At 52.1% G+C, this 13,041-nt stretch overlaps 1 protein-coding gene across 1 annotated transcript; it reads left to right on the top strand.

The window, feature by feature from the left end:
- The first annotated feature begins 493 nt into the window (after positions 1 to 493).
- Unc119 (unc-119 lipid binding chaperone) lies at positions 494 to 6,175 on the top strand. The gene is made up of 5 exons (XM_021176856.3): positions 494 to 799; positions 4,220 to 4,333; positions 4,801 to 4,903; positions 5,093 to 5,265; positions 5,533 to 6,175. The coding sequence occupies exons 1-5, from the start codon at positions 580 to 582 to the stop codon at positions 5,643 to 5,645; spliced, it is 723 nt and encodes a 240-aa protein (XP_021032515.1). The 5' UTR covers positions 494 to 579; the 3' UTR covers positions 5,646 to 6,175.
- Positions 6,176 to 13,041: the final 6,866 nt, after the last annotated feature.

Genomic DNA, 13,041 nt, shown 5'->3' with positions numbered 1-13,041 from the left:
CAACTCAATTCAACAAAGGAAAATATTGGGTGGGTACTGGCTGCAAGGAGCTGTGTGGTAGCGCTAGGGTGTTATGAGGAACAGTGTATAGAGTATCTCTACTTTCATAGAGCTGACCTTTGAGGAGGAAGGGTCAGGGAACAAGCAAGTAATTTCACTTAATGTATTACAAAAAAAAAAAAAAGGCTGGTTAGCTGGAAATTGAGAGGAAGTACTTTAGAACTGGGTGGGTGTGGGGGGTTGAGACCTGGGCTGAAGTCAGGACAAAGTATCAGGGAAAGACCTTGAGGCTGGAACCCAGGAGAGAAAGAGGAGAGGTATTCGGTAACTACATTGTCAAAAAGAATCTACATTGTCAAAAAGTTCACAAGGACACCCAGGATTCTGGCTCCCCCGCTGGAGATGCCAGGCAGTGGGCGGGGTATGTGTGACCCGCCTCCCGTGGGCGTGACCAAGGCGGGACGGCACCTGGGGCCCGGCCGGGGGTGGGGCGGCGGACGCTCCCCCTTCCCCTGGCTCCAGCCGGCGCAAGCAGCGGCGGCGGTGGCAGCGGGCGAGGATCTGCGGCCCCGCGAGGCCATGAAGGTGAAGAAAGGCGGCGGCGGGACCGGGTCGGGGGCGGAGCCCGTCCCAGGGGCCTCGAACCGGAGCGTGGAGCCCACGCGGGAGCCTGGGGCGGAAGCCGAGTCCGGGTCCGAGTCAGAGCCGGAGCCAGGCCCGGGGCCCAGGCTGGGGCCGTTGCAGGGCAAGCAGCCCATCGGGCCGGAGGATGTGCTGGGGCTGCAGCGGATCACGGGCGGTGAGCACCGGCGAGGGAGCGCCACCCGCGGGCTGGAGGGAGAGCGCGGGAGGGGGCCCACGAGGCTCAGAGTCCAGCCCCCACCCCTCCCCCACGCAGTGCCCCTCCTCTGTGTCCCCTTACTCTCTCTCTCTTTGCCTCCAAGCCTGAAATCTCTGTGCTCTTTCCCTTGGTCTCTTGATGCGCCCCCTCCTCTCCTTGAAGTGGCTTCTTTTCACCCCACTCCTTCTTTTTCAAGGGGCCCACCCCTTTTCCCATGGTGGAGGTGGGGCAGCAGCTGCATCTGTAACCCTTTCCCCAGTGGAGTCTTCGGAACCCTTTGAGGGTGCTCGCACAGAGGAGTGTGCCTCATTGCAGGCTGTCTTCAGTGGCCACCTCAGGCTAGGTGGAGGCAAGGAAAACCCTCAGGCTCCCTGACCGGCCGTTATAGACCTCACTCTGCTTCCCCGAGGAAGGCTGAGGCCATACTCTGCCCAGGAACCTTGCTGATATGGGTGCTTCCGTCTGTTGACTGTGGGCCCTGTGATGGGAGCAAGTGCGTGACCCCCCCTCCCCCCAAGTCAGGACTTGTTCTTTTTCTAGGGCTCTCTCATCAAGGGAAGGCTAGTCTCCACTGAAACTGAGTTTCTGAGCTGTGCTACCTGGATTAGAGTCCCACAGTTTGCCCGGAAATTGGCTGTGTGACCTTGGGGATGTAATTTCATCTGCAGGAGCATGTTTGCTTTTTTTTTTTTTCCCCCATCTGTAAAATGGGAACAAGAACAATGTTACCTCCCTCAAGGTTATTGTGAAAAATAAAGCCAGTCTTCTGATTTTGGACAATGTTTGGCATGCTGTGCACGCTGTCAACAGGGTTCCTTTATCAGCAGTGTTGGAAGCTACGTAGGACAGTTCAGAGTGGCTGCCTGCAGGCAGATAAGTGATCGTTCAGGGCCAAGGCAGGCACCACTACAGACAGTGCACAAGGACCAGAGAGTCTTCTGGCAAAAGGTTGACTGAGCCTTGAGGAATGGAAGGTATTTGGAGAGACAGTGGCAGGTTGCCTTGGAATGGGTAGGTCACCGGCAACCTGCTCCGGCTCCACTTGTGAGCTTAGACTTCCTTTCTCTGGGATGGACACGGGTGCTAGTGTGGAAATAAACCCGCTAGCCTCAGGAGCAGCAGAGCCCAGGGCTCCCAGACAGCTGTGGAGGGGACCAGGATGACAGGCCTGAGCTTGTGCATCTGGGTCCCCAGGGGCCTCCCTCCTCCTTCCAGGGCTAGACAGCGGCATTCTTGGCTAGACCTCCAGAGCACTTGCTTCCTTGGCCAGGCAGCCCTCAGTGGAGGGAGGGGCCTTGACCAGGCTGATGTTGAAGCCAGTGGGTTGCTGCCTTTTGCAACAGGAGACCTTACAGCTTAGCTTGGCCCTGTGGGTTGGAGGGCAGGTTCACTGGCCTCTGGCCTGGATAACTGGAGGCTTATTTTGCAATGGAGGAAGCTTCCAGGTGAAGTCACAGCATGTGTCTCCCAGTCTGGAGGAAATGGCATAGCATGTGGAGGATGAGTTAAGACAATTGCCTCTTTAAGAACCCTTTTCTGTGCAAGATTTGAAAACAGGGTTCCAGGCCTCTCCACCTTGCCTGCATCTTGTGACCCTAATCACACAGGGCTGAGGTTTGCTGTTTCTGGATTACCAGGCTTTGAATCCAGATTAGGAAGCTATTTCTGTCTACAAGGAAGAGAGCAGGTGGGTTCTGAGCCACTCTGCTCATTACTCTGGCCTGACCTTGGGTCCTAGGCCTTGTTTTTTCTTGGCTGAGGAGAGGAAGTGGCTGCCTTCCTAGGCAGCCCCTGATCCTCGCTCCTTGTAAGGGCAGAGAGGCCCACAAGTTGAGTTTGCAGTGTAAGAGACTGAGTTCAGAGTGTGAGAAATTCTTCCCAGTGAGAGGAGAGGGTTCCAGGCTGGGTCTGCAGTAAGAAAGGAGGCTTTTCCTGGGAGTTGGGCAACTAGGCTCCTGCTTCCAGTTCTGCCCCCTCTTCTCCCTCTGCTCTGCAGCATCTTTCTATAGCTTTATCTCAGACCTCAGCTCCAACGAGCTAGAGGGCTGTCAGGAGGGCTTCCTGGAGGGGGCTGTCCCCGGCTTGGGGAGGAGACAGGCCGAAGGAAGAGAGAATGGCTTTATATTCACTTCCTTTTTCAACCACAGAGGAATAGGGGGTGGCCCAGGGGCCTGAGGGGTGGCTTCCGGGCCTCTGTAGGTCAGCAGGGAGGATGTGGTACTGGAGGCTGGCAGTACCCAAGTCTCCACAGCAATTTTCTGCCCCTTCCTAATTCTTGCCAGGGCCTCCCCTGAGACTTGGTGTAAGGTTTTATGAAGCAGGAAGATCGGGAGTTCAAGGCCAGCATCTGCCACATAGTGAATTTGAGGTTAGCCTAGGCTACATGGAACCCTGACTTAAAAACAGCAACAGAAGAGTGGTAAGGGTTAGACCATGAGCTCCCCTGGGCAATGCTTGGCTCTCTTGGTTTCCTTCTGAGCCTAGGACTCTTCTTGCCTTGTCTTTACCCTGCTGTACCTGCTGTGTCCACCACACCCTTTCTGCCTTGGCCTCTGTTCTTTTCTCTAAAGACCAGAAAAACACTTTATTCCTGAATATGGCGCAGGGCCAAGGCTGGAAAGATGACCTCTAAGGATTCCCTCTATTTGCTAAGACTTCCTCCCATTGGGAGATCAGCAGAGGATCTGTTGAGCAAAGTCGGCCCCTTCTGTCCCAGTAGCCTGGGCTTCCTGGCTTGAGTTAGCAGAGCTCCCATAAGCTGCTTAAGAGAGCTGGGCTAGCATAAGCTGCTTACGGTGGGAGGAGGGGCCAGGGGCAAGAGAACAGGGAAGGGGTACCAACCTGCCCCCATACAGTCCATGCAAAGAGAAGTCCCCTCAAGACCAGCCTTGCCTGATGAATATAGATGTCATGTCACAGGGTGTGCGTGGTGGGAGTAGGGCGCACTCCAAGGGAAAATTGTAACTCTCCTCCCCCAAGAGGCAGAGCTGCATGTTCCCTTGAGAGTGAAGTCCCCCTCAGGCTGGAAGCTTTCAGTAGGCAGGAGGTCTAATTGTCCAAAGGATGCACTCAACCTTCACAAAGCAGGGGTTGAAGTTAAGGATCACCAAGAGGGTGGGAGGGTAGGTATGGTGGAGGTGACTTCCCTTGCCTGATCTTGTGAGGCCACCTGGATGGAGCCATTCATCCCTGACGAGGTCCCCATAACAACATGCTGTCCCCTGCACTGTAGGGACTTCTCTAAGACAGGGGCACAATTCTCTTTCTGGAGGGAAGTGGTCAGAGGGATCATTGGAGCGAGCCACGGGGTCCCACTGAAACTGAACTGAGAACGGGCGTTTTGGGGTCCCTGTTTGCTCAGCTGCTTGTCTCCCGTAGACTACCTGTGCTCCCCTGAGGAAAATATCTACAAGATTGACTTCGTCAGGTTCAAGATCCGTGACATGGACTCAGGGACTGTCCTTTTTGAAATCAAGAAGCCCCCTGTTTCAGGTGAGTGAGATTGGTACACCGTTGAGTGGACGAGGCGGGCAGGTGCAGTGGAGTGGGCTGTCTAGGTTCTTTGAGCCACAGGAAGGTCAGAGCAGAGTCCAGGCTTGGACTCTAGCATACTCAGGCGTCTGTGCACAGACAGGCCTCTCTTCTTTTTCTGTCACTGTTTCTCAGGGTGGACATCTTGTGAGCCCTGTCCTGTTTAAGTACTGGTCAGCCTGCCCTCTGCTGGCCTACCTAGGAACTGCAGTCCCCAAGACCTCCCATAATCCTATGCACATCTCAGGGAACCCCAGAAAATTGGTGACTTTGTTGACCTAGAACCCTGTAGGTACCACTCTTCTACAAAAGTGTACCAGAACCTTCTTCAGAGTTTAGAAAAGTTTAAACAGAGGTCATTGTGGGAGGGCGGAGTAGGCAAAGGCCCCAGCCTGAAGCCCACTGAGCCCAGCTGGGGTACATTGCAGAACGGTTGCCCATCAACCGGCGGGACCTGGACCCCAATGCAGGGCGCTTTGTTCGCTACCAGTTCACACCTGCCTTCCTCCGCCTAAGGCAGGTGGGAGCCACGTGAGTCACTGGGCTGGGGTGAGGGCTGGGGGCGGGGGGCGAGTGTGAGGGTGGGAACAGCCCTTCCAGAGCCTCTCAGTGGTGGTCTGTCTGCCTGGAGCCTTGGAGCCTGGAGTCCCTTGGCTGGCTGGCTGGCTGGCTGGTTGGCGTAGTGGCTACTCTCAGCCCTGCCCGCTTCTCTTAACTCAGGGTGGAGTTCACAGTGGGAGACAAGCCGGTCAACAACTTCCGCATGATCGAGAGGCACTACTTTCGAAACCAGCTCCTCAAAAGCTTCGACTTCCACTTTGGCTTCTGCATCCCCAGCAGCAAGAACACCTGTGAGCACATCTATGACTTCCCTCCTCTCTCCGAGGAGCTAAGTGAGTCGGGGATGTGTAGAACCCAAGCTGCTCAGGGGCAGGGAGGGGGCGCGGGTGGGGTGGGGGTGGTACCTATGCATCTGACCCCCCTCGCACCTATCCTGGATCACTTTCCTACCCGGCACCAGGAGGGAAACAGTCTCAGAGAGGCTGAGGAGCTCTCTGAAGTGGTTCCTCTGTCCCTGCCTCCCTCTCTCCCAGTTCTGAAGTCCCTACAGGGTCTGGCTCAGGGTCCTGACCTTTGCCCTGGATGGGCCTCTCTTGCAGTCAGTGAGATGATTCGTCACCCGTATGAGACCCAGTCTGACAGCTTCTACTTCGTGGATGATCGGCTGGTGATGCATAACAAAGCAGACTATTCCTACAGTGGGACACCCTGACGGACACCCTGACCCTTAACGCTGCCCCTGAGGCTCTGGCCTGGACCCTATGCTGTAACCTCTCTGACATCATCTCCACTTGGGGATGGATCCGGTGGCTCTGGACCCTGAGTCAGTCTCGAGAGGAAAGGTGTCTAGCATCCCTAGGCAAACCTCTGGACCTTGTGGGAGGGGCAGCGGGGGGGAGGCTGGCTGTCCTCATGTTCAGGAAGGCTTCCTGCAAGAGGAGGACTCCTGGATGCCTCGCTAGGTCCACTGGGCCTGAGTTTCAGAGTCGTGCCCCCTTCTTGACCGTGACTAGATCAGGTTAGGGACCATTCCCTGTCCCTTGCCCACCACCTCCAGGCTATTTATAGTTGTCGGTTCATAGACAAAGATCCACGGTGGGTACCCTGCTCTGAGCCCTGGCCTCCTCCATCAGGGGTCAAGAAACTGCCCGAGATGTGAGAGGGGCGGGTCCAGATCGCAGCCTGTGAGACCTGGACCAACTGTATATAGTTTTCAATAAACCTTTTCTGACCTTGGGTGCAGCCGGCCTGTGTTCTATAGGGAAGGTAAGGGGTGGAGTGGACTGAGAGGGGTCTGTCTTGGTTGCTTTTTATCATGACGAAAGTACATGAGAAAATCAACTTAAAAGTGGCAAGATTTTCCTTTCAGTTCAGAGGTTTCAGTCCATGGCCACCGCGTGAGACCCTGTCACTGTGGGCCTCTGGTGGGGCTGAGCATCATGGGAAAGTGTGCAGGGGTAGAACTGCTCACCTGGAAGCAGAAGCAGAGGGGAAGGGGGATGTACAAAGGGGGGGTGGGAGGGAGAGGGACCAAGAACAAGATACTCCTTGCAAACATTTGTTCATCTCCCTCATCCAAGCCCTCATGATCACCTCAGTATTGCCACTGGCTGGGGACCTAAGCCTTTGGGGCAATGCTTATGTCCAACCATATTGATCAAGAGAATAACTCCCCCCCCCCCCCCCCACGTCCCAGGGCCTCTGGCCAGTGGCTTTTCCTGGCCTCAGATTCTCAACATCTAAGTGAGTATTTAGGGCATGGTTCAAGATAGGATTCCTCCTATGATGGAGACCCAGGGTCTGGGAGGGGAAGCTTTGGTATAAAGGTTATGGCTCGGCAGAGCAGAGGCTGCAGCAAAGACCATCAGCTCAGGATGGGGAAGGAAGAGATACAGGGAGGTGGCTTTGTTTTCCACTTCCTCTGACCCCCAGAGGCCACTCCTAAGTGTGCTCTCAGCCCTCATCAGAGAAGGGCAAGGACTTTGGCCAGGCCTAGAGCCATCTCCCTGTACTTAGCTGCCTTGCAACACCCTTAGCCTGGCCAGCCCTGTGCATAGTACTTAAGTTAGCCTCTAACCCCTCCCAGGCCCCTCTTTTAGTGGAGGGAATTCAAGAACTGAAGGAGGAAAAAGAGGAGGAGGAGGAGGAGGGGGAGGAGGCTAGCTTAGGGTTAGCAGCCTGATGTTGCAGGTTCTCTTTTCCACATACTTAATGCTAGCCTTCCCTCCAGACTGAGCAACCCCAGCCCTGAGAGGCCCAGAATGCCAGGCTGTGGAGCTCTGTCTGAGGGCCAGGATCTCTACTGAACTTTGGGAATTCTATTTGTATGTGTATGTTTCTCCATGTGTAGGTGGGGTGCGTGTCTGTTAAGGACAAAGGTCAACACTTTATGTCTTCCTCAGTCATTCTTTACCTGACTCTGCCCCCCAGACCCCACCCCCACCCCCAACTCACCACTCTAGAATTACAGATGCACTCTACATTACCTAGCACCTATATGGCAGCTTACAAACTGCCTGACTCCATTTCCAGAACATCCAGTGTTCTCTGGGATACACATGCAGACAAAAACACCCATACACATAACATAAATAAGTTAAAAAAAAAAAAACCAAACAAACAAAAAAACCCAACAACTTGGGTTCTCTTGCTTGAGTGGCAAACACTGTACTGACTGAGCTGTCTCCAGACCCTTCCACTGAGAACCTGAGAACTATTTTGTGTGCATATATGTATTGTGTGTGTTCATATGTGGGTATGTGATATGCATGTGTGTGGAAGACAGAGGCTGACAACAGGTGTCTTCCTCAGTTGCTTTCCACTTTCCTTACTGAATGAGGGCCTCTGGGTGAGCCAAGAGCTTGCTGATTTGACTATCTATCTAGCCAGCTTGCCTTGGAGACCCCCTGTCTCCATGTCCCACAAACTGGGAGGCTGACATTTAGCTTTTGTTTTGTCTTGTGTGTGTGTGTGTGTTTTCTTTTTTTTTTTTTTTTTTTTTCGAGACAGGGTTTCCCTGTGTAGCCCTGGCTGTTCTGGAACTCACTCTGTAGACCAGGCTGGTCTCGAACTCAGAAATCCGCCTGCCTCTGCCTCCCAAGTGCTGGGATTAAAGGCATGCGCCACCACTGCCCGGCCAGTGTACTGTTTTTAAAGAATAAATAACTCTTTAAAAAATAAAAATAAAAAAAAATCACAGAAAGAGGAATGTGGTTTCATTTTTCTCCAGGGGTGGGGATGCGGGGCTGCTTCAGATTGTCGGTAGCGGCTGACTAGGATCTGCCTCCTGCTCTAATAGGGCTGTGGTTTTGCCAGCCGCAGATAGTTTCTCAATTGTGTGACATTTGAATTCAGGGGACTTCGTAGGGTATATAAATGGTAGGGCCCCAAGAGGTGGGGTGGGTTGTTGGTTGGTTGGTTGCTGTTGGTTGTGGTGTGTTAAGTAGTTGTGCACAAAGAAGAAACAACAAGAAGAAACTAGATGTCCTGACAGTAGGCAAGGATCAAACTTGTCCCAAGGAACTGGCCGAATCATTAGGAAGTGGTCTAGCAATGACATGGCCCCTTTCCAGCCCCTGACTGTACTCAGGGGTCTCTTTTCTCTCCATCCCTTTTCCCTCTCTTATCTAGTGTTGAGGGATTGAAAGCATGGAAGTAAAGGGGTGGAGAAGGGGAGAAGAAAGAAGAACCCACAGAGTAGCAAAGATCAGCAACAGGGAAGGGGATAGATACCGAAGCCACTGTCCCTTGTCCCCTAACTGAGGTCTCTAAATGAAAGTGAGACCCTGGGTATCTTGGTCCTGGCTAGATTTATGTCAGCCTGACACAAGCTAGAACCATGTGAAAAGAGGGAAGCTCAATTGAGAAAATGCCTCCGTAAGATCCAGCTGTAGGCATTTTCTTAATTAGTGATGGGTTGGGGAAGGGCCCAGCCCATTGTGAGTAGTGCAATACCTGAACTGGTGGTCCTGGGTTCTATGAGGAAGAAAACTGAGCAAGCCATGGGGAATAAGCCTGTAAGCAGCATTCCTCCATGGCCTCTGCATCAGCTCCTGTCTCCAGGTTCCTGCCCTGTTTGAGTTCCTGTTCGGTGTGGAAGTGTAAGACTCAGATAAAAAAGAAAAGAAAAGGAAGAGAGGAAGGAAGGAAGAAAGGGGGAGGGAGGGCAGTTAGGCAGGCCTTGGCTGCTTTTTCCTGTAGTCTTCATACTGTAGACTCTCACATTGGTTTGGGCTGCCAGTGATGGGACCTGCTGCGTTTGTCTCGTGGCCCCACCCCCTGGAAAGAGGAAGGAAGTGAGGTGTTTAGAGCTCTCCTCTGTTCTAAGAGACAGCATCTCATTATGGCAGCCAGGCTGGCTTTGAAATCCTAGCTCAAGTCACCATCCTCCTTCAGCCTCTGAGTGTCGGGGTGAGCCTGCAGTAGCTCATCTGGCATGGCTTCTTTGGTAAAGTCTAAGCTTACAATTTGTCATCAGCTTTGCTAAGTTTCAAGTAAAAATCAAAACGATGAAATTTTGTGTCTGTATGAGTGTGAATGCGGTGTGCTGTGTGTAGTTGCTTATGTGTGAATGGATGTGCCTACACACACACACACACACACACACACACACACACACACACACACACACATGCCAGAGGGCCCTGCTTTTTGTCTTACTCCTTTGAGACTGATCAGAGCCATTGGGCAGTAAGCCCACGATCCTCTGTCTCTGTCCCTCATCTCCCATTGCTAGACGGTCAGGCACGTGTGGCTTTTTGTGTGGGTGCTGGGATCTGAAGTCATCTCCAATGCTCTTCCCCACTGGCTCATCTTTCCAGCCCTTGATGATGTATATTTTTTTCTTCCAAACTTATGGGCCTTTGAATTATTTTCTTGAACTGGCTATGTAGAAACTTGACCTCATGGGGCTGGAGAGATGGCTCAGTGGTTCACTGACTATTCTTCCAGAGGTCCTGAGTTCAATTCCCAGCAACCACATGGTGGATCACAACCATCTGTAATGGGATCCAATGCCCTCTTCTGGAATGTCTGAAGACAGCTACAGTGTACTCACAGACATACATACATAAAATAAATACATCTTAAAAAAAAAAAAAGAAAAGAAAAGAAACTTGACCTCATGCTCCCAGTTCTCCTGCATCCACACTCCAAGAGCCTAGATTACATATGTGCACTTCTATGACCTGGTAGTTTGAGAATTTTTGTGGAATCCCTAAACAAAAGGGCTAATTCCTCCCCAAAAGTAGAGGATTTACAAATGCTCTGGCCAGTCCCATCTTAACCAGGGTCTGGCCAGCAGGGGGCAGCATAGGAGCAAGAGTGTGGGCTTTGTTTTCAAAATGGAGTTGGGTCCAGTTTTAAAATCTGATGTGCAATCTAGGGACAAAGGACCGGAACAATTACACCCAAAATCCGATCTGTTTGCCACCCACTGTCCTTGCTCAGGCAGCCAGCTCACACATGACGTGCCCATAGGGACAGATTTGATGGAAGGCCTCCTGGAGATACCTTGTTGTCTCCTAGTTTAAGGTATATTGGGGTAGGGGGAGGCTTGTCTGCGCCTCTAGGTCCCAAGTGTCAAGAACAAAGGAGGTGGGTCCAAGAACAGTTTTAGGAATCACTTGTCCTGTGCCTGAGGGCCTGAGTGTCAAGATGTATGCCAGCCCTGGCCAAAGCTGGCACCACACACTCTGGGATTTGCCAGACAACTGTATCCCTCTCCCAGTGAGGCAAACAGTTTGTTTTCTTGGGTGTGCCAGCTGGCCATGCCTCTCCCATGTCCTACCCTACCCCACCCCAGCTCCTTCCTAGAGCCTTAGGAGGGAGGAAGGCACTAATGTGGGGTGAGCTTTTGCTCTGGGATTCTTTGTAGAGCCCTGTAGGTGTTGGCTGGGCTCCAGGCCTGACCCCTAGACTAACTTAAGTCAAAGACCCACATGTGACTGATCTAGACTCATGTGTGTGCTTCTGGAGGGGGAGCTATAGAGCTGCTCCTTCCTGGGACAGTCACCTCTACCTATGGGGTGGGCTGGAAGGACGCCTGACCTTCCTGAGCTCATCTTCCACCAGCAGCAGCACAGGCAGCACCAGGTTATGCCCCATCTTGTCACCCACGGAACCCATAGCCCCAAATAGACTTAGCATCTCTCCCAGGTAGTGACAGGAAGATACACCCTGGAAAGGGAAGTGACCCTTTCTTTAAAAGAAAGAAAGAAAGAGAGAGAGAGAGAGAGAAAGGAAGGAAGGAAGGAAGGAAGGAAGGAAGGAAGGAAGAAAGAAAGAAAGAAAGAAAGAAAGAAAGAAAGAAAGAAAGAAAGAAAGAGAGAAAGAGAGAAAGAGAGAAAGAAATGTATGCCTACATGAGAGTGCAGAGCCCTTAGAGGCCAGAGGGCAGAAGCATCAAATCCCCTGGACCTGGAATTACAGAGGTTATAAGGTGCTGGGAATGGAACTCAGGACCTCTGGAAGAGCAGCGAGTGCTCTTAATCACTGAGTCATCTCTCCAGCCACAACAGTGACCCTGTCTTGTGCGATTTGGGTCAGTCATGGCAGCATCGGACAGGTGTCAGAAGAAGAGGCATTGAAAGAAGTCAGCTCCTTTCTCTGGACAGCCAAGCCCAGATCCCCATTTTTCAAGTTCCTCTGAGAAGAGGCCTTGCCTGGCTGCTCACTCTGCTTGGTCTAGAGCAGTGGTTCTCAACCTTCCTAATGCTGTGACTACCCCGCCTCTAGCTCCTCGTGCTGTGGTGACCCCAACTGTAAAATTACTTCATTGCTATTTCATAATGGTAATTTTACTACTGTTATGAACCGAAATATAAATATCATCTGCTATGGAGTCTATGATATATGACTCCTGTGAAAGGGCCATTTGATTTGGCCCAAAGGGGCTTCAACCCACAAGTTGAGGACCACTGGTCTAGATGCCTTACTAAGGTAGGAGAGATGCTCAGACAGTTAAGAGTGCTTGCTGCTCTGTTAGAGATCCTAAGTTTGGTTCCCAGCATCCACCCAGAGGCTCACAACTGCTTGTAACTCCAGCTCCAGGGAATCTGATGCCTTTGGGGGGGGGGCAGCACACATATGCACAAACATACACAGCACATGTTTTCCAATGCACACACACCTGCTCCATATATATGATCTATCTACATCTACATCTACATCTATATCTTTAGAGTCCTTGTAGACACCCTGCTTGGGGACTGAAGGTCCCAAAAAAACGAAGGCTCAGTAGTTGCAACCATCAGGAGCTTACTTTATTGTTCCAGGATAGGGGACAATGGTAGATGACTGAGGGATCCGCCCACTCTCATGTGAGCTTGGGGACAACCTATGGAGGTTCTGGTTGGCCCTGGGAAGGCTGGGGATCCCACTTGGTGGGCCATGGTGGGCATCTGAGTCACAGCTCAGCTCCACGGACATTCTGCCGGCTCCCTGGGAGCCCCAAGTCTGCTATGCAGGTGTGTGTGTGTGTATCACACACACCATCCTGTAGCGGGTTGTAAACCCTAGTTACCCAGGATGCTTGAGACAGTTGACAGCATCCAATAGGCTGGGGCTTGAACTATATGAGCCTCTCTTTGAGAAAGAGTGAGACTTGGCAACCTGAGGGGGGCCTTTCCTGTGGCTGAGACTAAGAGAGGGGGGATTCAAGTTTCTGAGGACAAGGTTTTTTTTTTTTTTTTTTTTTTTTTTTCCAAACACGTTGTGTTGGATTTGGGCTCAGTTTGGTCCCAGGGTAGATGCTGCCCCTTCTGTGTGTCACCTTGGAGGTGGCCAGCCAGAGTATATACTGAAGAGGGATAGATAAATTCTATGAAGTAGTTGTCTCCGTAAGGGGTTCACAGGTCATATGGGAGGAGCCCCTGTAGGCTTTAAGGGTGTAAGATGGGAGAATAAATAGAGATTTCTGGGAGAGAACATGACTGGAGAGGGCCAAGGGTCTGTAGAGCACATGGGGATTGGGATGAGGTTTGGAAGGGTGAGCTTTGACCTGTCACACTGGCCCTGAGCTTTGCTAACTAAAGCTTTTAGCTCTCAGCTGTCCCAGAAATCAAATCGGACTCTGTGACCTAAGGCTTCCTCTGAGTGTAAGGCACATG

Source organism: Mus caroli, unplaced genomic scaffold, assembly GCF_978045245.1.
Source record: "Mus caroli unplaced genomic scaffold, Mus_caroli_1 scaffold_13, whole genome shotgun sequence".
Classification (NCBI taxonomy): domain Eukaryota; kingdom Metazoa; phylum Chordata; class Mammalia; order Rodentia; family Muridae; genus Mus; species Mus caroli.
The sequence above is the reverse complement of the archived record's forward strand: the minus strand, read 5'-3'. Positions and strand labels throughout refer to the sequence as shown.

Excerpts from the sequence above, each read along its gene's own strand:
- Unc119 (XM_021176856.3), top strand. The coding sequence starts at position 580 with ATGAAGGTGAAGAAAGGCGGCGGCGGGACCGGGTCGGGGGCGGAGCCC. Across the intron at positions 4,334-4,800 it reads CAAGAAGCCCCCTGTTTCAG|AACGGTTGCCCATCAACCGG; the intron begins GTGAGTGAGATT and ends GGTACATTGCAG. Across the intron at positions 4,904-5,092 it reads CTAAGGCAGGTGGGAGCCAC|GGTGGAGTTCACAGTGGGAG; the intron begins GTGAGTCACTGG and ends CTCTTAACTCAG.